At 30.8% G+C, this 23533-nt stretch overlaps 3 protein-coding genes across 3 annotated transcripts in view; 2 read left to right on the top strand and 1 right to left on the bottom strand.

Annotated features, from left to right (window-relative positions):
- The window catches only part of LOC111632860 (moesin/ezrin/radixin homolog 1-like), a 33092-nt gene extending 21343 nt beyond the window's left edge, over positions 1-11749 (top strand). The window contains exons 4-15 of the mRNA XM_023377384.1: positions 1943-2038; positions 2124-2228; positions 2338-2507; positions 2578-2661; positions 4350-4496; positions 4579-4675; positions 4754-4917; positions 6092-6201; positions 6339-6499; positions 7474-7696; positions 10322-10422; positions 10555-11749. Of these exons, the coding sequence (XP_023233152.1) occupies positions 1943-2038; positions 2124-2228; positions 2338-2507; positions 2578-2661; positions 4350-4496; positions 4579-4675; positions 4754-4917; positions 6092-6201; positions 6339-6499; positions 7474-7696; positions 10322-10422; positions 10555-10719 (1623 nt within the window). The 3' untranslated portion in view covers positions 10720-11749. The remainder of the gene's footprint in view (positions 1-1942; positions 2039-2123; positions 2229-2337; positions 2508-2577; positions 2662-4349; positions 4497-4578; positions 4676-4753; positions 4918-6091; positions 6202-6338; positions 6500-7473; positions 7697-10321; positions 10423-10554) is intronic.
- Positions 11750-14926: 3177 nt separating this feature from the next.
- Positions 14927-23533, bottom strand: part of LOC111632848 (BTB/POZ domain-containing protein 6-like) — a 13750-nt gene continuing 5143 nt past the window's right edge. The window contains exons 2-3 of the mRNA XM_023377377.1: positions 17585-17851; positions 14927-17297 (exon numbers count right to left, since the gene is read on the bottom strand). Of these exons, the coding sequence (XP_023233145.1) occupies positions 15890-17297; positions 17585-17844 (1668 nt within the window). The 5' untranslated portion in view covers positions 17845-17851 and the 3' untranslated portion in view covers positions 14927-15889. The remainder of the gene's footprint in view (positions 17298-17584; positions 17852-23533) is intronic.
- LOC111632850 overlaps positions 18731-23533 on the top strand; it is an 11205-nt gene continuing 6402 nt past the window's right edge. Inside the window, exons 1-3 of the mRNA XM_023377378.1 lie at positions 18731-19384; positions 19508-19834; positions 20157-20734. Coding sequence (XP_023233146.1) covers positions 19378-19384; positions 19508-19834; positions 20157-20734 — 912 coding nt within the window. The 5' untranslated portion in view covers positions 18731-19377. The remainder of the gene's footprint in view (positions 19385-19507; positions 19835-20156; positions 20735-23533) is intronic.

A 23533-nucleotide genomic window follows, 5' to 3' on the forward strand; every position in this document is an offset into this window, starting at 1 on the left:
CAATTTCAAATAGTGTCCTTTTTGTCTAGTGAACTTCCCTAAATCCAGGATTCAAATAGTTAAACAGTGACCTTTCCTACATCAGTGAACTTTCCTAGAAGAGAAATTTTCCTAATTCAAAGAGTAGCGTGGATAACAGATCAAGAGGTATGGAACCAATTATTGTAAGCTCTCTCTCGGTCTCCCCGCGTTTTAGGGACGCGAACTATACGTTGTATTACTTGGTTTAATAAATTGTTAATTTTTCTTATGTTATATCTGGCCTCCTCGTTTTCTCGTATATCGCCTGTCGTCTCACCGACGCGCTCCTCCCTCCGCCACTCGACCCGTTACAATGGGAAAAAGAATCCTCCAACCATCCATCCTGACAGTGAAAGGGTTTAACAACCTGTTGCCGGATTGGGAGACCTACCCCCTTCCGGTGGTTTCACATAACGAACACTTTCACGAAAGATTTTTTATGATCGGATAACAAACTCATGTTCAGATAATGAACACTTTACTGAACAAACATAAAAAGAAGCAACGGAAAATAACGAATACCGATTGATTTCTTCAGGTAACAATTCAAAACCTTTTAGAGCACAGGAGACGTCAACATCGACGCTCAACTCGATACCGATCGGATAGTATAATATTCCTCTGAATTTTGAAACTCTCCCTTGTAATTCCAGCTTTTTGTTTACCTTTCTGACAAATAATTTTTTATAGTCTTCACAAGACTGTCAGACAGACACTTGTTAAGTTTTGCATTGGAGTTTGTTTATGAAAGGTGAAAGTTTAACTATCCCATTGGATATTCGTTAACGTTTTAATACCAAATTTCATCCGGGCCTTGCATTTAAATAATATTTTGTGGGCTAGTCGATTTCTGTTCTCTGAACTTTTGTAAGTGTTTTTCTGAACTTTTTATTTAAAAAAGAAACTGATAATATTATGGAGCCTAAAGAGAGAAGTGTCAAGAACTGTGCTCATTATAGAAACCAAATAAGAGATAATAGCCAAGGTAGAAAGTGGGCACAAGATGTCTGATGTCACTAGGCAGTATGGCTTGAACAGGTCTACAGTAGGCACAATCTTAGCTATGAAAGATATATCAAGAAGCCTCAAGCCGCTAATGGAGTAATGAAAATCACATCTGAGAAATAAAGAGCATTAGAGCTCATAATGGAAACTGATCTGATGACAGAAGAACTCCAAGAACTCTCAAATGAACAACACCAAGAAACCCAGCGAGATATGTTTTCTTTTGAAAATGAGGAAGATGAAAGAGGACCAATGTCAACATCTGCTACTAAAGATCTTTTTAAGAAGTGGGAGGATGTCAGAACGACAATCATCCAACAAAACAATGATTATCCAAGTGGCATTCAAACCAGTATAAGGTTAAAGGGGTTGGGGATCTCTACAGTTACAATATTAGTAATTACTTCTGAAAAATCCTGAAGAAATGAGAAAAGCAATTGACATTGGACAGATTCTTTAACCCCCACAAACGGAAAAAACATGACTAATAAAAATGCAAGACCTCATATATGTGTATTTTTACTATTAAATATTAATAAATGTAGTAAAAAAGTATATATTTTTTATATTTTGGAATCTCCGGAACAAATTAATCAAATTCCCATAAAAACCTATGATAAATCGATAATTAGTTAATGAACAAAGTTTAGGAACAGATTATGTTCATTAACCGATCACCCACTGTATTGTATTTTAAATGCAAAACAATTAATTTTTATATCAGATAAATGTCAAATTGTTAATATTAATAAGAAAAAATTGTGTGGGTGTGTAGTGTGTGAATGCATATTTATTGACAAAGAAATGCAAATAGAAATAAATTTATTTAATTTGAATTTTTTTAAACAAATATTTGTATTATTTATAATAATTTGATATAATTATGTGGTGATATGTTTTATCTTTATTATTAAAGGTAGTGAAAACTATTGGTCTTAGGGAGATATGGTTTTTTGGTCTGCAATATACAGACAGCAAAAATTATATTACTTGGCTGAAATTAAATAAGAAGGTAAATACCTTTTATATTTTTATTATAGAAATTACAAGAAACACCATTTTAGTTAAATTTTAAACCATAATAATACATATTTTAGGTTCTTGGTCAAGATGTAAAAAAAGAAAATCCTTTACAATTCAAATTTCGTGCTAAATTTTATCCTGAGGATGTTGCCGAAGAACTGATTCAAGATAATACTGTGGTAAGACTTTTTTTTTTAATAATTAGGTCTTGTTAGAAATTATTATTTGTTTTTGAAAATGATTTAATTCCATTAGCTGAATTATTATTATAAATATTTTAATTTACAGAGATTGTTCTATTTACAAGTGAAAAATAGTATTCTTGCTGATGAAATATATTGTCCACCAGAAACATCAGTCCTTCTAGCATCTTATGCGGTACAGGGAAAATATGGAGATTATAATCCTGAAAAGCACAAATTAGGATGCTTATCTGCTGATAGATTACTTCCACAAAGGTATAGTACACTTTTGCTTAAAATAATAGAATTTTTGGAATTTGAAAATGCATGTATTTTCTGATTTTAGAGTGATGGATCAGCATAAATTATCTAAAGAACAATGGGATGAAAGAATAACTAACTGGTGGGCAGAGCATAAAGCAATGCCAGGGTAAATATTTATAATTTCTATATAATTAGCCTGATTTATTTGAAATACTTATATAATATATTATTACATTGTATCCAAAAGGCTGGCTTAGCTGTGTGAATGTAGCCAAGGAATAACATCATTAGATAAATCATTTCTTGATCATTTCTGTGATTAAATAATGATTAATGTCAAATTAATAATTTGATATTAATTGGATTGTTTGGCTCACAGAATTTGAACTCTCAATTCTTTATTATAGAGCAAATAGGATAAGAGTTACATCAACCACATTCCAAGCACAATTTCTGTAGATTATAAATTAAATTCTAAACTCTTACACAATAATTTCATTACTATTTCATATTAACCAGGAAATAATACCCACTGGCATTTATAACACTTGGTTGTAACTTATTGCCTCAATGTGATATGAAAACTTTATAGTTCCAATTATCCATGATAATGTGGCCCAAGTATTTCTTGGATAATCAAAAATTAGATAACATTGTTTAGTGCAAAGTGAGCAATAAAATACAAAATATTATTATAAAATCAAAGTTTTATGATTACAATTAAAATTTCTTTGAATGTTTTTAAAATTTGTATTCTTGTTTGAAGTCATCAAAGTAATTTCTTTTAAAAATGTCTAGAGCTCCTTTCAAGTATCATGAATCTCTGACCTAGATTCATGAAATGAATTGTATTAAACTGTGTTCCTTTCTTTATTGACTCTTTCACAATTCACTTTGGTTGATGCAGAACTTGGTTAACCTTTTGGGACTTGTGGAATCTCTGAGATATTACAGCATATATTTTTCAACATCTCTTATATTTAAAATTTTGTAAAAATTTTACAAAATTTGAAAACATTTTTATTTTCCTAACTCAGATGTCTGTGGTTGACATTTTTTTCACTACACAAATAATTGTTGAGAAAAAAAATGCTAGTGTCTGAGAGATGCCATGTGAGCATTTGTGTACCGTAAGAAGTTGGAAAAATGTGGGTATTACAGTAAAAAATCTGTGTACATTGATGCTTGGACCATTACTTTGATCATGACTCAACACAACAACAATTTGAAATAAATTATGACACAGTAGATATTGTTTTTTTGCACACAACACAGTGCAACAAAAATGAAAAAAATTAATTTCGGCAAGACACATTGTTAAAATTGTAAAATTTTTGTTTATTTCATAACAGCATTATTTGAGATATCATGACAAATACACTTATCTGATAAAATTCTTATAACTTTTTATGTTATAAATCTAATAATTTATGCAGCCAATACATGTGATTGCTTATTAAATTTTTGATATGCATTACTTTTGTGATCACTTCATTTCTCATATAGAAAACATTCCAGGTTAAACACTTAGCAAAAAGTTTTGCTACTTTCTGTAATATTTTAAGCAATATTAATTTTTTAATTAAATAACTGATTTTTGATGACTAGGGTTTGTCAGTTTTTAAAACCCAGTTTTGAAAAACCAGTGTTTTGAAGAAATTCATATAATTTGAAAACTGGGTTTTCCCAACTAAAAAAACTGGTTTTTGAGCCTAGACTTAAACATAAAAATTAATTAATTATTTGATTAAAAACATCAACATTTTCATTACATTTTTGTCTTGTTTAATTTGGACAAACTTTAAAAAAAATAAATTTGCTTGGTGAATTATTTTGAATTATTTAACTTTACAGGGAGGATGCAATGATGGAATATTTGAAAATCGCTCAAGATTTGGAAATGTATGGAGTAAATTATTTTGAGATAAAAAATAAGAAAGGAACTGATCTATGGTTAGGAGTAGATGCACTTGGCTTAAATATATATGAAAAGGATGACAAGTATATAATTTTTAAATTATTTATTTATTTTCTTAATTTTTTGGTATTAGTAATAATTTTTAAAAATTTCTTTTCCAATTAGACTTACTCCAAAGATTGGCTTTCCATGGAGTGAAATAAGAAATATATCATTTAATGATAGAAAGTTTGTCATTAAACCAATTGACAAGAAAGCTCCAGTATGAATTTTAAATAATTTAAAATTATAATGTAATTTAATTAATTTTAATTTAATTATCCTATCTGATTTGTTATAGGACTTCGTATTTTTTGCTCCTCGTTTAAGAATTAATAAAAGAATACTTGCTCTATGTATGGGAAATCATGAGTTATATATGCGCCGTCGCAAACCTGATACTATTGAAGTGCAACAAATGAAAGCACAAGCACGAGAAGAAAAACTTGCTAAACAACAAGAAAGGTTTGAAAAGTTTTATTAATTGCTATTCAGATGTTTATAATGTAGATAAAACATAATTTAATAATTCATTGAATTAAAAGTGTGAGATGAAGTTTTGTTTTTGGTCTATAGTTAACTGGATAAAAATTATATGTAGTTTTAAATTCTGACTAGTATAATTAATGATTAAATTTAATGAATTTAAATAAATCAAAAGTTATTACCAATTTTATCAGTAATCTGGTGAAATTAGTTATACTGTGTTTTCACATGTATTTTTTTGCACTTTTTTGCCACTTTCTACTAATCAAAAATTGAGATGCAAAAGATATACAAATTATTATCGAAAGTAGATTATTTCAGTAGTTACTCACTATTTATTCAACTTTTGACACAATGTAGGTTTTCTACATACAGATATTTTTTCTCTTTGTAAATATGCTGACCCATTCTCAACTAGCCATAAACTTGAGGAAAGAAATATTTTATGTTTGAGCAATATTGAAAATATCACATGATACAGCACAATCATCATTGTGCATTTCTTCAACATACTGTAACAATTCTTCCTGAAGTTGGGGATACTTTCCAGTCTTGAGACCACGAAATGCCCTCATATTGGTCTTTGTGTTGCTTAGAGCATTTTATTTACACAGTAGCAAACAAGTGCCTCACTGACACTGAATTTTTGTTTGCTCTCAATTTCCGTTCTGTTCCACAAAGCAGAGTACTTTAGTTTTATACTGTGGTAAAACTTATTTTTTCTTGCCATCTTATGAAGTTGCAGTTAACTTTACTCAGTAAGACACTAAGGAACCTATTAAAGTGCTATAAAGCATCACAGTTAACAACTCCCCTTATTCCCCAACTTCATAGCCTCCAGCAAGTACAAAGATAGTGTACTGTTAAGCCTATACAAGGGAATGAGGATAAACAAAGCACCTATATGCTGTAAAAATTCTTGTTGGCTGACTTGTGTTCTATTTCCTACACTAAACAGTTTAGTATGAGAAGTCTTGCATTTTCCACACAAAAAACACTAGAATATTTTGTTTTCCCTAAAAGCATTTCTTGGAAATATGGATGTGAAAAATATGCAGCGGTGAAAAATGTGTGGGGAAATATTATAACTTATAAAGTTACTGTAAGTTTTTTTATAATATATCAAATAAGATTTTGTGAAATTTTTATTTAGAGAAAAATTGAGGAGAGAAATGGAAGCTCGTGAGTTGGCTGAGCGTAAGCAACAAGAATATGCTGATAGATTAAAACAAATGCAAGAGGAAATGACAAGAAGACAAGAAGGTAATATTTTTAATATGATTTATTTAAATATATCAAAATTTAATATTTTTATATTCCTCAATTCTACTATATTCATATTTGTATAATTATTGTTCAAGTTTTATTTATTAGTTTGTGAACAATTTTTTTGTATTTAGAATTGAGAGAAGCACAGGAAACTATTCGTCGCTTAGAAGAACAACTGAAATTGATGCAGCAAGCCAAAGAAGAGTTGGAAAAGAAACAGCAGGAACTTGAAGACATGATGCGTAAATTAGAAGAAAATAAAGCAATGGAAGCTGAGGAAAAAGCCAAATTAGTAAGTTATACTTAAGTTTTTATCTTCTAGAGAATATCTATACTGAATAGAAGAATGAAATTTAAAACAAATTTTACATAGGTTTCAAAAAGAAACTAATTCAATCAAAAAACTGTGTATATTTTTGTTTTACAATTTACAATTTTTACTAGTTATGTAAAGAATAGGGATATAATTTTTTTCTCCAAGTAATATCTTTGTGTTGAATACATTAATGAATATGTCAGCTTCTATTAATTTTTCATATCTAAATATTTTATTTGAAAAAGTAATGTAAATATGAATTGTGTTTAAAAACAAATGTCATGTCTCTTGCACATGTGTATTATCGTTGTTACTTAAAAATCTTTGTTCCAATTTATATCTAAATTAGAATATTTTATGAGATAAAGAAATTTAACAAACATGCATATAAAAGTAAAAAATAAAATTTGTTAAAAAATGTAAAGTGTATTGATCTTGATACTATTGTACTTGATCATACAACATAAACTGCTTAATTGAGGATATTAAATAAACTTTTACTGTAAGAAATGTTTTCATCTTACAAACACCAGCTGATGATTATTAAATATTTGATTGAAAATAGTTCATAAAACAAAAATGTTTGCTTGAACAGGAATAGAATTTATGATTATATTTGAAATTTAGACAAAGTTTAACAAATTTGTATTATTTACATTGATTTGTTGTACTGAGTTCACTAGTCACTTGAGATTGAACACTTACTTTGTTTAAAAATGTGAATAAAATGATTTCTGAAATTTTACAAAAATTGTCATCAAGTATTGTATTGGCTGATGCTATGTTTATTAACAATAATAGTAATATAAAAATAATTTCCATTCCAAATAGGCTTTAAAATGTATTTCTCATGGCTTTTCTTTCAAATCAAAATAAAAGTTTTAATGTGTAAAATATCTTTTATAATGACAATAGCAACTATTACATATAAAATTTTTGGAATACTTCAGGAAGAAGATATCCGTCGTAAACAATTAGAAGTCCAAACTATCCAAGAAGAAGTTGCTCAGAAAGATGAAGAAACTAGACGTCTTCAAGCAGAAGTGGAAGAAGCCAGAAAACGGCAAGAAGAAGTTTCAGCTGCATTGCTTGCTGTTACTGAAACCCCTCAACATCATCATATTCATGAAGATGAACATGAAGAAAATGATGAATTGACCAATGGAGAATATGGTATTTACATTATTTATTGAATCTTTAATAACCTTTAATAATTAATAAAAATAAATATAAACATTTATGAAATATAACAATTATTCAATTATGAAATGAACTTAAAAATTTTTTATGGTAAATCTTTAAGGGAAAATAATAAATACAGGATTATTTGAAAAAAATTAGTATGATGATTATCTCTTAAAATTTCATTAAAAATTTTTTCCCAATGGGATGAAAATTTTTCAGGTTGCAGCATGACAGGTCATAACTTGGCTGGTGTCTAGCATCAATAAACAATTGACGCAACAATTTTAGTATCAGTTTAACTCTATAAACATGTATCCTGACAGTTATCAAAATTGAAGAAAACTTTAATTGAATTTGAATATAAGTCAAAAGCAATTTTTTTTTCTGCCCTTTAAATTGGGAAAATATTGACTAAAGCCAATACAGTATGTTTTTTAATTAATGTTAATACAGTAGAACCTCGAAAACTCGGCACTCCGGATAACTCGGCCACACCCTGGCAGGGCAAAAAAATCCTTAGTTAATTAATTTTCATTATAGACAGCTTTATAAAAGTATAAAAGCTCTCATAAAGTATTTTTCTGAGGTCTGTCTTATCAGGTAAATTATTGTACACAGTGTATTCATTAATTTTCATTTTCATGTAGTAAAGGCTCTATGCCTTCATAAAGGACGTACTTTTCCTTTGTTTAAGGGTATTTAAGCAGTTTATTCTCTGTTATATTCTCAAGTAAACAATACATACAAGTACAGTACAGTATTTTCTGAGGAAACTTATTTTTTTTTTAACCCCATTCCCGATAACCCGGCATTTTCACAAACTCGGCCACCCTTCGGTCCACATTAGGCCGAGTTTTCGAGGTTCTACTGTATTTATTGAATAACATCAAAGTACAGACCAAAAATTTAAAGATCTGTATTATGTTTTAGAAACTTAACTAGTTTACTATTACAAGTATTGAGTTATAAATGCTTAAAATGATTTCAATTAAATAGTTTTAAATATATGATATTTAATGTTATTTAATAAACAAAATTATTTCTCATTATATTTAATTAATCTGTAGTTTTAAACATTAGTTTTACAATATTTTTGTACATTTTTTTTGTTTGCTGATTACTTCTACAATTGAATCATTAGAGAAATAAAATAATGATTTTATAGTCAAGAGAACATATCTAGGATGCCATAATTATCACATTACAGACCAATATCTATACTAAAAATCTGTTAAATTTTCATAAAATTGAATTCTGTTTAAGGTAAATAAAATACAGTAGAACCTCGATTATCCAGACTAATTGGGGATGGAAATAGTCCCAATAAGGAAAAATCCGTATAATCGAAAAAATAATTGACAGTGAAAGACATGTACAGTACATAAAGTATGAATAATTTTTATTTGTCTAGATTTACATACAGTAGAATCCCTCTAATCCGTCACCTTTGGGACTGGGGGTATGGTCGGAACCCAAAAAAGGTCGGATTATCAGAAAAAAGTAAAGTAAACAATCTTCCCTTTGTCCAGTCTTTGTAGCACTGCTAATTTTTCTTTTAATAAAAGAGTAACGTGTTTACGTTTCACTCCTGGCATGTTGAAAACACACACAATGTAAAACATATACTATAACGAACACAGAAGAACGCTACGGACGGTGAGTCACTGACGAGTCGGGACAAGTTTCTCGACTCTGACCACGGTCGGATTAACCGGAGTGACGGACTAGCCGAGGGCGGACTAGAGGGGTTCTACTGTATACTGTAGCATCAATATCGAATTATTTTTTATTAAGAAATTCAATTATTGTTTAATTTCATAATTTTTTTCACTTTGTTTTTTTTTATATCAGATCGTTGACGTTCCAATACCATATTAGATAATGAACGTCCAGACTCACCGCGTTTCAAACCATTGATTATATCCAATTTGTCTTTAATGATAGTACAACATGTTTTCTTTTCGATGACATATCGGTAGTAATAAAAATAAATACTGTATTTAAATCGTGATCAAATTTTCAAGAAACAAATGTTCGTATTGAATTTGGACTACTACTAACCGGCACTTAACAGACTGCCTATTGTTTAAAGGCCCTCTGGTGGCGCAAGAAGACTGATTTTATAAAATAAAAAGCAGTTGAAACTGTCAAATTTTTATTCATAAAAATGCAAATTATTTATCGTTTTATGAGGAGTAAAATTTTTCCGTCGTGTTCACGGCTTTTAAGTAATGCATAAACCTTCGAGGCGCGAGGCTGTAGGCGGTGGCCCACGTCGCCCATGCCTTATGCCGCCCTTGGCCATAGAAATGATGTAATTTCATTATAAATTATTTATAAATATGTATGTGAAGTTATATTTTTATTACAACGAAAAATGTATTAAAAAGTATACGGCCACTGTGCGGGTGAGACGTTGGAACAAAAAAAAGTTTGGCCTATACGTTCCATCACATACTGTACATAAACAGTATGGCAGTTTGCCAAGTGAAAATCAGCAAATTCGTAAAATTTTTGTTTATTTTGAACCATCCGGATAATCGAGGTTCTACTGTATTTTAATGATGATGATAGAAAAGGTTATTCTATAAGGAAGACTTATTTCTACTGTAGGTGCTGATTTAACAAAAGATGACTCTATTAACATCCCACGTCCCGAAGAAGATCGTATAACTCAAGTTTCTAAAGAAAAACATTTACAAGATCAATTGAAAGTAAGTTAAATAATTAAAAATATTTAGCGTTGATTGCTAGTTACATTATATTCAGAATATTTTTTGAAAATGTCAGTTGTTTTATGCCAAATTTTAAAATTAGAATTTCAAAATATTGATTTATCTTTTCAGTTATTGAGCAAAGATCTGGCACTGCAGAAAGATGATACAAAGCTGACTCGAAATGATTTACTCCATCAAGAAAATGTCCGGCAAGGAAGAGATAAATACAAGACGCTGCGAGAAATTCGCAAAGGGAACACTAAACGAAGAGTCGATCAGTTTGAGAACATGTAAAAAAATCCCGTCTGCCATTTTTATAAATATATTAACTAATTTAGTAACTACATTTAAAAGGTGCAAAGCAAGTTTGTTAGATTACGATCCAAAATATTCTATTATGAAAATTAATAATTCAGATTATCATTTGTAATTTTTGAATATTTTGTTTTGTGCCTTTTTTTCTGTTAAAGCATTCCAAATTTTGCTTTGTTTTTTTGTTTTTTACAATATGCATTTTGAATATGTCACAGTATTAGGAAGCATTTTTTGCTTGAAATTCTTCTATACACTTCTTAATTTTCTTGTTATAATCAGGAAATTAACTGTGATCGGTTTCACAATATCTATAGATAATGAAAAAGGATGCGACAAAATGTTTCTTGCCACACGAATCGCACAGCGATCGAAAACTTATTTGGAACATTCCCGTGGCCATGTCGCTCCTCCAATTAGAATGCCATTTTTTAATTAATTAGTACTTCACGAATTATGTGCCTAAAATATTTTTAAGTACTTTTGATATAGATTTGTAGCGTTATATATTCAGTACTTTTTGTAATGGGGATCTTCCAATTTTACAAACATGTTCCTGTTTATATTTTCATAAAAGATCTAAAATTAGTAAAAAGTTATGTACGACAAACTTTTAGGTATATATATATAAAGAGAAAGAAAGGAAAATGTTCCGACATATCGTGGGGAAGTAATATAAATTAACGAAGGACAAAAATTGTTGTTTGACAAGTCAATACCTGCCAAATATTAAAATGTTTAAAGTGAAAGAATCTAATATGTATGTATGCCTTAAAATTTTTTGCCAATCTTTTTTAATAACAAATAATTGATTTTCTACAAATTATGTTTTGATACAATTTTTATAATACGAGGGGGAAAGACGAATTTAACATTTGCAGGTATTGGGGCCGGGACAACGTCCCTCGAAGGTGCTGTCGTTGGTAACTATTTTGCTGTCACAAAATGTTGTTTGTTGCAAAGATTGATTGCCAGAAGAAACAAAAATAAAGGATTATAGATTAAAGTTTCATTTGTTTCCCTTATTCCGATTTTCGTTTGTTACTATAAATAGTATCGACGTTGATGAATGTATTGAAACACACATCTAGATGATTATATTATGATCCTGTTATATAAACTATATTATAAGAAAAAAAAGAAATGGAAAATTAAATAGAGACAACACAATTAAAATCGGATAATGCATGCAACAAAATTTTCTCAATTAATCTATACTAATATTATAAAGAGGTAATGTATGTATGTATGCAAGTTTGTTTGCAGCAGGTAATCTCCGAAACTACTCATCCAATTTCAAAAATTCTTTCACCAATATTTAGAATGGAACCTCAGGATGGACATAGGCTGTATATTATTCCGTTAAACATTCATATAAATTAAAATATATAATCTAGGTTAAGGCTTTTATGTCCAACAGATTGCGCTACGAGTACGACGCCCTAAGTTTGCTTTTCTGTGAGGCATTACGCTTTTCTGTGAAAATGAACTAAAGCAGATCATCTTCTATCTAATTATAAAACTAAAAATGTAATGTTCGTTTGTTCCTACCGATTCCTTTGAAATTTTGACACAATGCTGCATTCGAATGCGCACGTGTTTTTATATAATACAGGCATACCTCGACTTACGTCGTTTGTCAAAAAAGTATATGGAAAAATAAAAATCAAGTTTAAGTCATTTTACTCGACTTTACGTCTGTCCGCCACAAATATTGAAGTCGTAATTTCACTAGAAAAACGTTTAAAGCACATAAAATCACATTAAAATATATACAAGTACAGTATGTACTGTATTTACAGTACCAGTACATGCATTCGTGAATTTAGATTACTTTTTTCTGTACTATATTAAAAAACTAAAATTCGTTTGTTTGTAAGCTTAAAATAGATTTTTATTAACCATATATTAAAAATGCATTAATAGATAAAATACAGAACCGGGAATGGTAATTTACGGTTTAGCCTAGTGGTAAGTAGATTCGGAGACAAGTAAATTCGACTTACGTCGTTCTCCTGGAACCAATTACCGACGTAAGGCGAGGTATACCTGTATACGTGTCGAAATTCCCCCCACTGAAGGGAGATGGTTAGGATTAAGGCTTACCGTAAAGAACTCTGCTTCTATTTATACTATTTTAGATGCGGTTTTTGCGTTTTAATAGGGTACGTCAACAGAATGTACACTAAGAAAAAATTTTTCGAAAAATTCCCCCCCACGGGGAAGTGTTATAAATTTATAATAGATACATTTTGAGCCACAACAACGCGTGGTGGGGTCTGCTAGTATTTACATAAAAGAGAGAGTGACGGGGAAAAGAAAAAATTTAATACATCTGCAATATCCATGTTCTGTATTTAGTCGGCGAATTTTCTTAATTGTCACATTTTAATTTAAATGAGTTCTGTTTAATTATTAATTATGTAATTACACGTCGTATAAATTGTTAATTTTAGTCAAATTTTTTCCAACACGATTCTTACCAAATCGTTTAATCTGGGTAACTTTCTTTGGTGTTCAAATATTTATAGACCTATAAATTCCCACTGTCGTTCCTTAATCTCGAGAACAGTGTTAGATAAGTGAAATTCAAGACCAGACTTGGAAAGATTATATACTATACACGAACTTCCGATGCAAACTGGAAATCACGTTATTTCAATTCAAATTTTCCCCTGAAAAGAGTTAGCAGTGGAGTTGTGCCGGTCATCTAACGGAAACGTATTATGTACTGTACAGGGGCAAGACATTACAGTATTAATTTGATGTGGAGAAACATATATTTGAAGTTAAATAAATTAAAAGTATGATTAAAAATTGCAGCCCGGCATTGTGACTATGTCACAATAAAAAAATTGCTCATTAGCATTTAAAATTTCATGAAACTCGTCGTTACCCTCAATTAAAATTATAAAATGGCAAAGTTTATAACAAAATTTCGTAATAGATGGCGCCACCACATAATAAACATTTAAATTTTTTAACAGCTGGGAAAGTTAAGCAACTCGTTACTGGATTTTTTGAAAATATCGACGTTTTGAGAACCCTGAACAAAAAATGGCGTATATTTAGTTTAATATCTCAGGACGGTGTAAAAGATAAGGAAAAAACAAAAAATTTGACATGGTAACTTGTATAGAAGGAACATTGATGCTATCAAATTTTGATGGTTAAACGTCAAGGAGTGGGGAGAGAAGAGGTAAGATGTAATATCCCGCGAAGGGTCGAACTTAATGAAAAGTTTAATCGTTAATTAGCATTTATAATAATTCTGAAAAAATCATCTACAATCTAAAAATTTAGTCTTTTGCCTTTTTAACATACTTAATGATATAAGTTCTTAAATCTCATTTTATTTAAAAATGAGATTTTATTTAAGAACTTATTTTATCTTATTTAAAATATTTAAAGATTTTATATTTAAAAACTTTATCTTCTGGCGCCACACACAATTTTAACTCTTGTCAGGAAACTTATGCAACTCGTTACCGGATATTTAAAATGTCCAGTAACGTGCATTAAATGGCAGTTTACTGTTTCGGTTAGTGTTATCAAAATACAAAATATAAATAAAAACAAACTTGTTTTTTGTTATGGGTCTGTTCGTAAAAAAGATTAACGAGTAAAAAAATTATAGGTGCCTTCAAAAGTTATGCAGTAATGTTAATTTAGCAATATGATTTTATTTAACAAATTAATCTAATTAAATGATAAATATAAAATTGTGAGGACCTAAGCAGCAGTTCGTTTAGCTTATGTGCAAATCCAGTCCCGAATTTTGGTCTCGTAAGAACTTTAATGTTACAATGGACTCTATGCTAACTGGTCCAAGTGTTGTGTTTTCTTATCCCATCAATCCACTCAATACAGAAAGACCCATTTCAGGACTATTTTGCCTACAATTCTGAAACTTCGTATACATTAATAGGTCTTCAAATTATCATAGCAGTACGCAAAAATTCAATTTTAAGTTTTTTTAATAGTCAGATTAGTGGAATTTTATTTAATTCCCTAAATACTTCAATTCTCTAATTTCATATTAAGCGATATATCACTAAATTCTGTTCTTTTCTAATCGAAAGTTAATTTCTGGACGTTCCTCGTAGTCTTTGGATATATGTAAGGATTCTCGTAACTTTTCCATCAATAGCAACATCACTTTTTATTTTATAAAAAATATTCACTCACCATTATTACTATTCAGACTAAAAATCAATCCAACGAACTTTCAGTAAAAACTCATAAAAACTCGGATATTTTGCATTTTTTATTTAGCAAATATAGCATTTAGATAACTAAACGATATTAGATATTATTGATACAATAAAAATATTCCAATCGTTTACATTTCTTTGTATTGTATTGAAGTTTTGTTGGTGAAGGAATTGTTAGCGGTTCGAGCCCTATGACAAGACGCGTTGTCATTTTGGAAAATGATATCATTACCACCAAACATATTTTCGATGGATGGAGTAAGAAATTTCTCCAAAACGTAAACGTATATCTGGGAATTAATGTAAGAATGAACAGCTTGACTATTCATTCCTGCATCAACCAGATGCCTGGTCCTTTACCCGACATGCAACTCCAAATAACAACTGAGCTAGTATTAAGATTAATCATATTCGTTATTGTAAACCGCGCTTGAGTTAGGCGCTATCTGTTCATTTTTTGTAAAAAGACCGCTCAGGATCGAGTCTGTTTATAATTTGAAAGATAACCTTGTCAGTTGTATATACAAAAGGTAAATTGCTTACAAACTGAGTCTTTGTCTATTATCTGATAAATGTATACTTTTATTTCGTCAATTGTTCATGATAGCAGATGCCTTTTGTGTAAGATTCAAGTCGTATGTATGTAAGCTAATAAATGTTCTCGTTAATCTTTTTTTACTAGAAAGTCGTGAATTTCTTGCAATATTCCACTTTTTTTTAAGCGCGAATTGCAGCCTTTTGATTCGTTCACAGTTACTAGAAATCACCATAGCTAGGAAATTTTGTCGTTTTTTGTAGGTAATCATCCTTTTTTAAGCTACATGAGAACGGCGCCAGGTAAAGTTCCAGCATCACCTCCATGATCAATGCAATTTCATCATGTCGTCTGTAGTCTATGATTGCGTTGCGTTGGCGCATTGTAGTCTTGTTTTCTTACGTTAGTGCTGATTTTCGTTAAACAAGCCTTTGGGTGTATCGGTCAGGCTTACAGGTATTTGGGAAGGGATTACCATCGACAACTTTTTCATGGCTTCTACGAGGTGCGCATTGCGTTCTTCCTGCGTGGTAGAGTCAAGTTTAAGCGCTTGGTCATCCAATTGTAATATTTGAGGTTTCCTCAATTTAGTAATATCAGGGATTGAAATAGTTGAAAAATTGTTGTTATTCAGAAGAGGCTTTTCTGCTTTGCTAGAAGATTTGTGATTATTTAACAATACTCCTGTATCAATAGCATTTTTAACTATTATGTTTTCGTTCATTATAGGTTTCTCTTTATTATTTTGTAAATCTTTGAAATTATTTTCTTTAACAACTGAAAACGAAATGCTACACAAATGACAATTACTATTCTGAACATAAATTACACCCAGATAGAAAGCATTATATAATTTATCGCAGCAAATCGATTCTTCGCACACGATCACGGATTCTTTACTTAATACTTTGACATAGTAATTCAAATTCTTCTTCATTGTAATTGGTTTTATAAATTCAATCGTATATTTTGAATCGGATTTATCATTTTTCGCTTCCTTAAACTCTGCCAATCGAGGAGTTTCAGTTTGTTCGCCAATATAGATGTCTGGAGCATTTGTCAATTTTTCACAGCATAAAGTGAGAACATTCAATTTAATATCTGTCACATATGGCTTAATGAAACATTTCATAATTATTTTTGCATCTCCGTTCGAAAGTTTGTTATCTAATTTGTATGAATTGCAAAATTTAAACGACTTTTCAACTATTTTATCCTCTTCAATTCTATTTTTATACTTCCAGTTGCACCATTTTGGCAAAGCAGGAAACAGTTTTGGATGGGATATATGCATAGCTATGGCCGCGATCTCCTCCTTTAGCAAAATTTCGCTCGATGCCGGACTGCTAAATAGTTCATCACGAGTCATGGTAAGAAATCTTATATGAGGCAAAATACATCTCAATATCTTTCTTGAAACACTAGGTATTGGTGTTTTACATTTTCTCTTAGCAAATTCTTTAACCCATTTCAGAATGGCTTCAAAGAGAAAAAGTTCATTTGGGATTTTAAGAAAATCGAAAGATACGATTTTTTCCACTACTTCAACAGATGATTTCAAAAAAGCGTTAGAATTCAGCACTGCTACCGTTTCATTTTTTATTATTTCTGCACAGTTTTTAGCCAAATCTTTGTCTTTATTAAGAAGTGATATGTGATAGGCAATACAAACATTATCTGCAGCGAGTTCCGCTTCCATTATTGTCATACAATGGAACATTAAAGGATATATATTGTATTTTTCTGCTAAATAATAAACTTTAAATACGTCGGGTAAATAATCGACATCAATCTTTTCTGTGTAAATAAATCTGAAAAGAAAATACAAATACAGTAATTTTAATATATAGTCGACCCCCTATAACTCTGTTGATTATTCCGTTTTATACGAATTCCATGTTGTACGAGTCACTTAGATTTTACAAATATGTGAGCCGTTCACAGCCCGGCATACGTATTTGTAAAATCTAAGTGACTCGTACAACATGGAATTCATATAAAACGGAATAATCAACAGTGTTATAAGGGGTCGACTGTATTTAAAATAAAATTTTTCAAGGTTGGAGTGGGAATGGTCGAGTATATTTTTACTACTTACATGAGCAGTTGTTCAAAAATATTCACTTCTGTATCCTCGACGTTGATAATCTGAACAGCTGCGTTATTCGTCTCCGAATAATTACAAAACATGGCCTGAAGTACATCACTGTAGATACTAAGGAGAAGTTTATGAGAAGGAAATTGGACTTGTTCAGGAGGCTTGCCCACAACGAATATTACATCAGACAGACATTTGGACTTCATCAAATATTCCAGTTTTGTGGATAGGAAGAGATGTTCATTTTGCCAAGAAGCCATTCTTAACCTACAGACAAAATACGTTATGATATGGTGTAATATGAATAAGATAAAATTGTATGCTTTAATAACAAATGATCAACATTCATTAAGTTTATTATGCAATATGAGGATGGCTCAAAGGTTACGGGTTCGTTGCTTCATTAAAGCCGACCGAATCACTAACAATAACATGCAACTGTTTTAAGAACGATTAAAAATAGTTCTAAACAATTTCCAGTTAAGCGAGTTTTAGACCACTAAATGATCGAGTTTATTACCGCCAACTTGATTATTTGCTTATTGTTTTGATATGTACGAATAGCACTCAAAAATTTAAAGTCCTTTAATCTAATCCTATTAATCACAACAATTATAAAGCGGTGCAAATGATGACACGTTTGAATTTATGCAATTGGGCAGTCTCGTAGGTTTGAATGCATTTGGTCGCATTTCATTGGCGGATCGAGCGGAATCTAGAGCAAAAGAAAGAGTAAAACTGATCATTCAAAAGGAATTTTGGCTGTACTATAGATTACCACCTATGAAATTTCGGAACTTTGAGTATATATTTGAACTCGGGGACCGAGACGAGTTCAAATATATAGCCTACTCATAATCCCGAAATTTCATAGGTGGTAATCTATAGTTACAGCCAATTATATTTTTGAATTTTAAGTATGTAAAATGTTCGAAAACGATACGTTCCATTTTGGAACATTTATAATATTAAACCTGACGATGGCCTATATTAAATAGGTTGAAAACATTTGTGAAAATAGAAGTTTAAGCTCAACAAAATTAGATATTGGTGAAACTGAAGTGATAAATTATTGCGAAAAAAGTGGGAAATAAAACTAAAGTTATCTTTTTGGGATTAATGTGTGCATATCTACTGAATTTGGTGAATCTTTAGACTTACATCCAAAAACACAGCAATACTTATTATTTACCATTGTATGTTTAACACTTTCTAATTCTTTCTTTCTTTCTTGTCTTATTAATGTGGAGACTCTAGCTTGTTGGCTTTTTCTCCGAATCACTCCGCTTAGAAATTAGGTAAAGCGGTTCTAACAGACCCCATACTTTATACTGGCGTCTAATTACAGAACGATTCCGTAGCCGTAGTTCTGGATTTTACCACGAGATGCCACTAGTATCGTGACATTCAGATCGTCTATACGTCGTGCTGTATGGTGTTTATGAAATTTTCTTTTGTCAATATTTTAGTTTTAAACTCATCCTTTAACATTGATAATTGGTTTTAAATTATTCTTGCTACAGTTGTAGGTAAAAAATCGCTATGGAGAATATTACTGCATTGAACGACATAGAAAATACTTGTTATTATTGCGATAAGCCTTTCTCCTCGAAGGGAAATCTTAACAAGCATGTAAGATTAGTTCATAAGCAAGTCATTGTGGAAAAAAAAAAACTATATTCTGTCGCGAGACCTCATGCTCCGAAGGATTTTTTACTTCTCATCAATTACGAGAACATTTGGAGAAAGTACATGGATTTGCTTTTGAAGTTGAGAAGCTGGAATTTAAAAATATGAAGGGTAAGTAAATTCTGTTCTGAAATCTTAAAAATGCTGTATTTAATTAATATGTTTTAAAATAATTGTTTTCATGAATGTTAACAGCTCATTCAGTAGTAAATAAAAATATTACTTATTTGACAGATTTCTATGAATGGAAAGTGACAGAGGAATTGAGAACCATCTCTAAATATTCTGCACCTTGTGGGCCTCGCACAAAAAAGTCAACAGGAGAAAACAAATATTATTTCTATTGTAACAGGACTGGAAGAAAACGATATGAACAGCTACAGAGTAAACGACCTAATAGATGTCTAGAATCCTGTAAAATTCAAGATCACTGCACCTCAGCAATGAATGTGCTAGAAGGAAGAAATAATGTACAAGTAACTTACATCAAACCTCATTATGGTCATGATTTCAAACTTGGACATATCCCACTACTTAATGAAACACGACAAGAAATAGCAGGTAATAATTTTGGAAACATTAAGTACCTTATATTACATAAACGAAGTAGTACTTAGGGTCACAGCAACTTAAAATTGTCATTCCCATTTTCTTTCATATATCTTATGTACAGAAACTGTGTATACACATCTTTTAGACTGAGTGTCTCATTTCCTGTTACATTTCTCTTTGGTTAGATTTCTATAAAATTCACATACTTCTCATTTTTAAGTGAACAGTTAAATATTAAATTCATTACATTTTGTGTTAAGGCTGATCACCCCATATGATCTTGGAAAAATATTCAATGATTATTAATAACAAAAATGTTTTTTCATTTTAGGAAAATTATCACAAGGTATCAGCAAGAGGAGAATATTGAGAGATAAGCTGTCAGTGGAAAATGATATTGAAAGGAAGCATCTCATCTCAAATAAAGATCTCCATAATATTTGTACAAGTTTTGGAATCTCCACTCAATTTCTGAATGAAATACATGAAAGTGACATTGTAAGCATGGAAACATGGGTAAATGATATGCAAAAAAATGGCAGAGGAGATAGCATCCTGATGTACAAGAAGCAGGATGATTGTGAAGAAGGACTAAGAAAGGAAGATTTTGTGCTAGCTTTTATGACTCCTTTCCAGAGAAGGATGCTGGAGCTTCATGGTAATGATCGTATTTGTATAGATTCTACACATGGTGTCACTGGTTATGGCTTTGAATTAACCACACTCCTTGTTGTAGATAATTATGAAGAAGGTGTACCTGTTGCTTTCTGCATAAGCTCCACAGTTAACACAGTCATTTTAAGTAAATTTTTGCATTCATTAAAAAAAATAGTAGGTGAAATTCACTGTAAAGTGTTTATGAGTGATGATGACATTAAGTTTTTTAATGCATGGAAGGAAGTCATGGGTCCACCATCTCACCACTTACTTTGTTCTTGGCACGTTGACAGAGCATGGCAAGGAAAGCTTAACACTATAACTGACAAAGTAAAAAAACAAAAAATATATGAAGCCTTAAAAACTTGTCAGTTGCAACTTGATGAAAACATTTTTAAAGATGTTCTCTGCTCTTCTTGAAGAGCTAGAAGGCTGTGAAGATACTGAAAGATTCCGGGCTTATCTGATGCAGTACTATGCCAATAGAACACAGCAGTGGGCATACTGCTTTAGAGTAGGTCTGCGAATCAATACAAACATGCATCTAGAAAATTTTCACAGAAACCTTAAATACAACTACATGCTTGGCAGAGAGACCAAAAGAATGGACAGATGCATATCTGTTTTGCAGGAATTTCTTCTGGACAAGGAGTTTGATGAAATTAGAAAATTTCATAAAGGAAAGATCAGCAAAAAGATGGCAAATATTTCTAAGCTACACAATGAAGGATGTAAAATAATCTCTTCCGTTGTTTCAGTTGATAATAAAGATTCCTGGAATGTAAGATCAGCATCAAATACTGAAGTAACATATCATGTGAACCATGTAGACCATGAATGTACTCAGTTATGTGTGGTTAGGTGTTTTGTATGTTATGCTTGTATAAAAGGATACACGTGCACTTGCTATGACAATGCACTTCATGGAAATCTCTGCAAGCACATTCATGCAGTGGCAGAATATGACTGCATTAAGAAGAAACAAGTTGTAAAGGAAGATTACAGCAATGTAATTGGCAGAAATATGGAAATTGAAGAACTAAATAGAGTTCACATTAAATCTTTCTCTGCCACTTACAAGCCAGAACAATCTTCTTCTACTGCACATATAGTATCATTAGCAAATCATGTAGTAGGAGCTATTGCAGATATGCAGGGCGAAGTCCCTGAGACAATTGCACAGAATGTTTGCAAGCATCTTAAATCTGCACTTAAATTAATACAAATGGGAAAGAATACTCCTGATATAACACTGATAAAGAAGAGTGAAGAATCCCAACCATGGAATAAAAAAATTATACCTCAAAAGAGATTCTATTCCACAAAAAAACAAAGCCAAGAAGCCTAGGTTGGTTAAACCATCAGCTGGTGAACAAAAAGAACTTGAAACTGTCTTGTGCCAACAAGCAAGTGTAATAAACAGTGGTGATATGGATCATTCATATTTGTGAAAACTTAAGTTTATGAGAGATTTTAACTTTCATATTGTATTTAGAATATATTAGAATGTAAATAAAACAAAATCCTATAATTTGTTTAAAATTTCAGTCTTTCATTTTTTCAATCATATTCCAATCTTCACAAACCAATTTTAATATGTTCTTTTGTATTTAAATTTAAAAGGAAATATTTTAAAAATTTAATAAATTACTCTATAATTTTAGCTCAAATTTTATTTGGATAATTCAGATTTTAATCGATTGAACTAAAGTTAACTATATCAGGGTTAGGTTTTTTTTTAAATCTCGTGAAAACCAAATAAGGATGCCTATGGAGAAAATTGAGTTTGGTTTTGTGGAACATTTCAAAGATAAACGTTAAGGCCCTGTACACACTAGGCGTTTTTCAACGCGCGTTAAACGCTCGTCGAACGCCGAGCTAACGCGCGTTAGCTCGGCGTTCGACGAGCGTTTAACGCGCGTTGAAAAACGCCTAGTGTGTACAGGGCCTTAACGTTTATCTTTGAAATGTTCCACAAAACCAAACTCAATTTTCTCCATAGGCATCCTTATTTGGTTTTCACGAGATTTAAAAAAAAACCTAACCCTGATATAGTTAACTTTAGTTCAATCGATTAAAATCTGAATTATCCAAATAAAATTTGAGCTAAAATTATAGAGTAATTTATTAAATTTTTAAAATATTTCCTTTTAAATTTAAATACAAAAGAACATATTAAAATTGGTTTGTGAAGATTGGAATATGATTGAAAAAATGAAAGACTGAAATTTTAAACAAATTATAGGATTTTGTTTTATTTACATTCTAATATATTCTAAATACAATATGAAAGTTAAAATCTCTCATAAACTTAAGTTTTCACAAATATGAATGATCCATATCACCACTGTTTATTACACTTGCTTGTTGGCACAAGACAGTTTCAAGTTCTTTTTGTTCACCAGCTGATGGTTTAACCAACCTAGGCTTCTTGGCTTTGTTTTTTTGTGGAATAGAATCTCTTTTGAGGTATAATTTTTTTATTCCATGGTTGGGATTCTTCACTCTTCTTTATCAGTGTTATATCAGGAGTATTCTTTCCCATTTGTATTAATTTAAGTGCAGATTTAAGATGCTTGCAAACATCCTGTGCAACTGCCTCAGGGACTTCTCCCTGCATATCTGCAATAGCTTCTACTACCTGATTTGCTAATGATACTATATGTGCAGTAGAAGAAGATTGTTCTGGCTTGTAAGTGGCAGAGAAAGATTTAATGTGAACTCTATTTAGTTCTTCAATTTCCATATTTCTGCCAATTACATTGCTGTAATCTTCCTTTACAACTTGTTTCTTCTTAATGCAGTCATATTCTGCCACTGCATGAATGTGCTTGCAGAGATTTCCATGAAGTGCATTGTCATAGCAAGTGCACGTGTATCCTTTTATACAAGCATAACATGCAAAACACCTAACCACACATAATTGAGTACATTCATGGTCTACACGGTTGACATGATATGTTACTTCAGTATTTGATGCTGATCTTACATTCCAGGAATCTTTATTATCAACTGAAACAACGGAAGAGATTATTTTACATCCTTCATTGT

The sequence above is a fragment of the Centruroides sculpturatus genome, unplaced genomic scaffold (genome assembly GCF_000671375.1).
Source record: "Centruroides sculpturatus isolate CEXI.00-Female unplaced genomic scaffold, Cexi_2.0 scaffold41, whole genome shotgun sequence".
In the NCBI taxonomy this organism is placed as follows: domain Eukaryota; kingdom Metazoa; phylum Arthropoda; class Arachnida; order Scorpiones; family Buthidae; genus Centruroides; species Centruroides sculpturatus.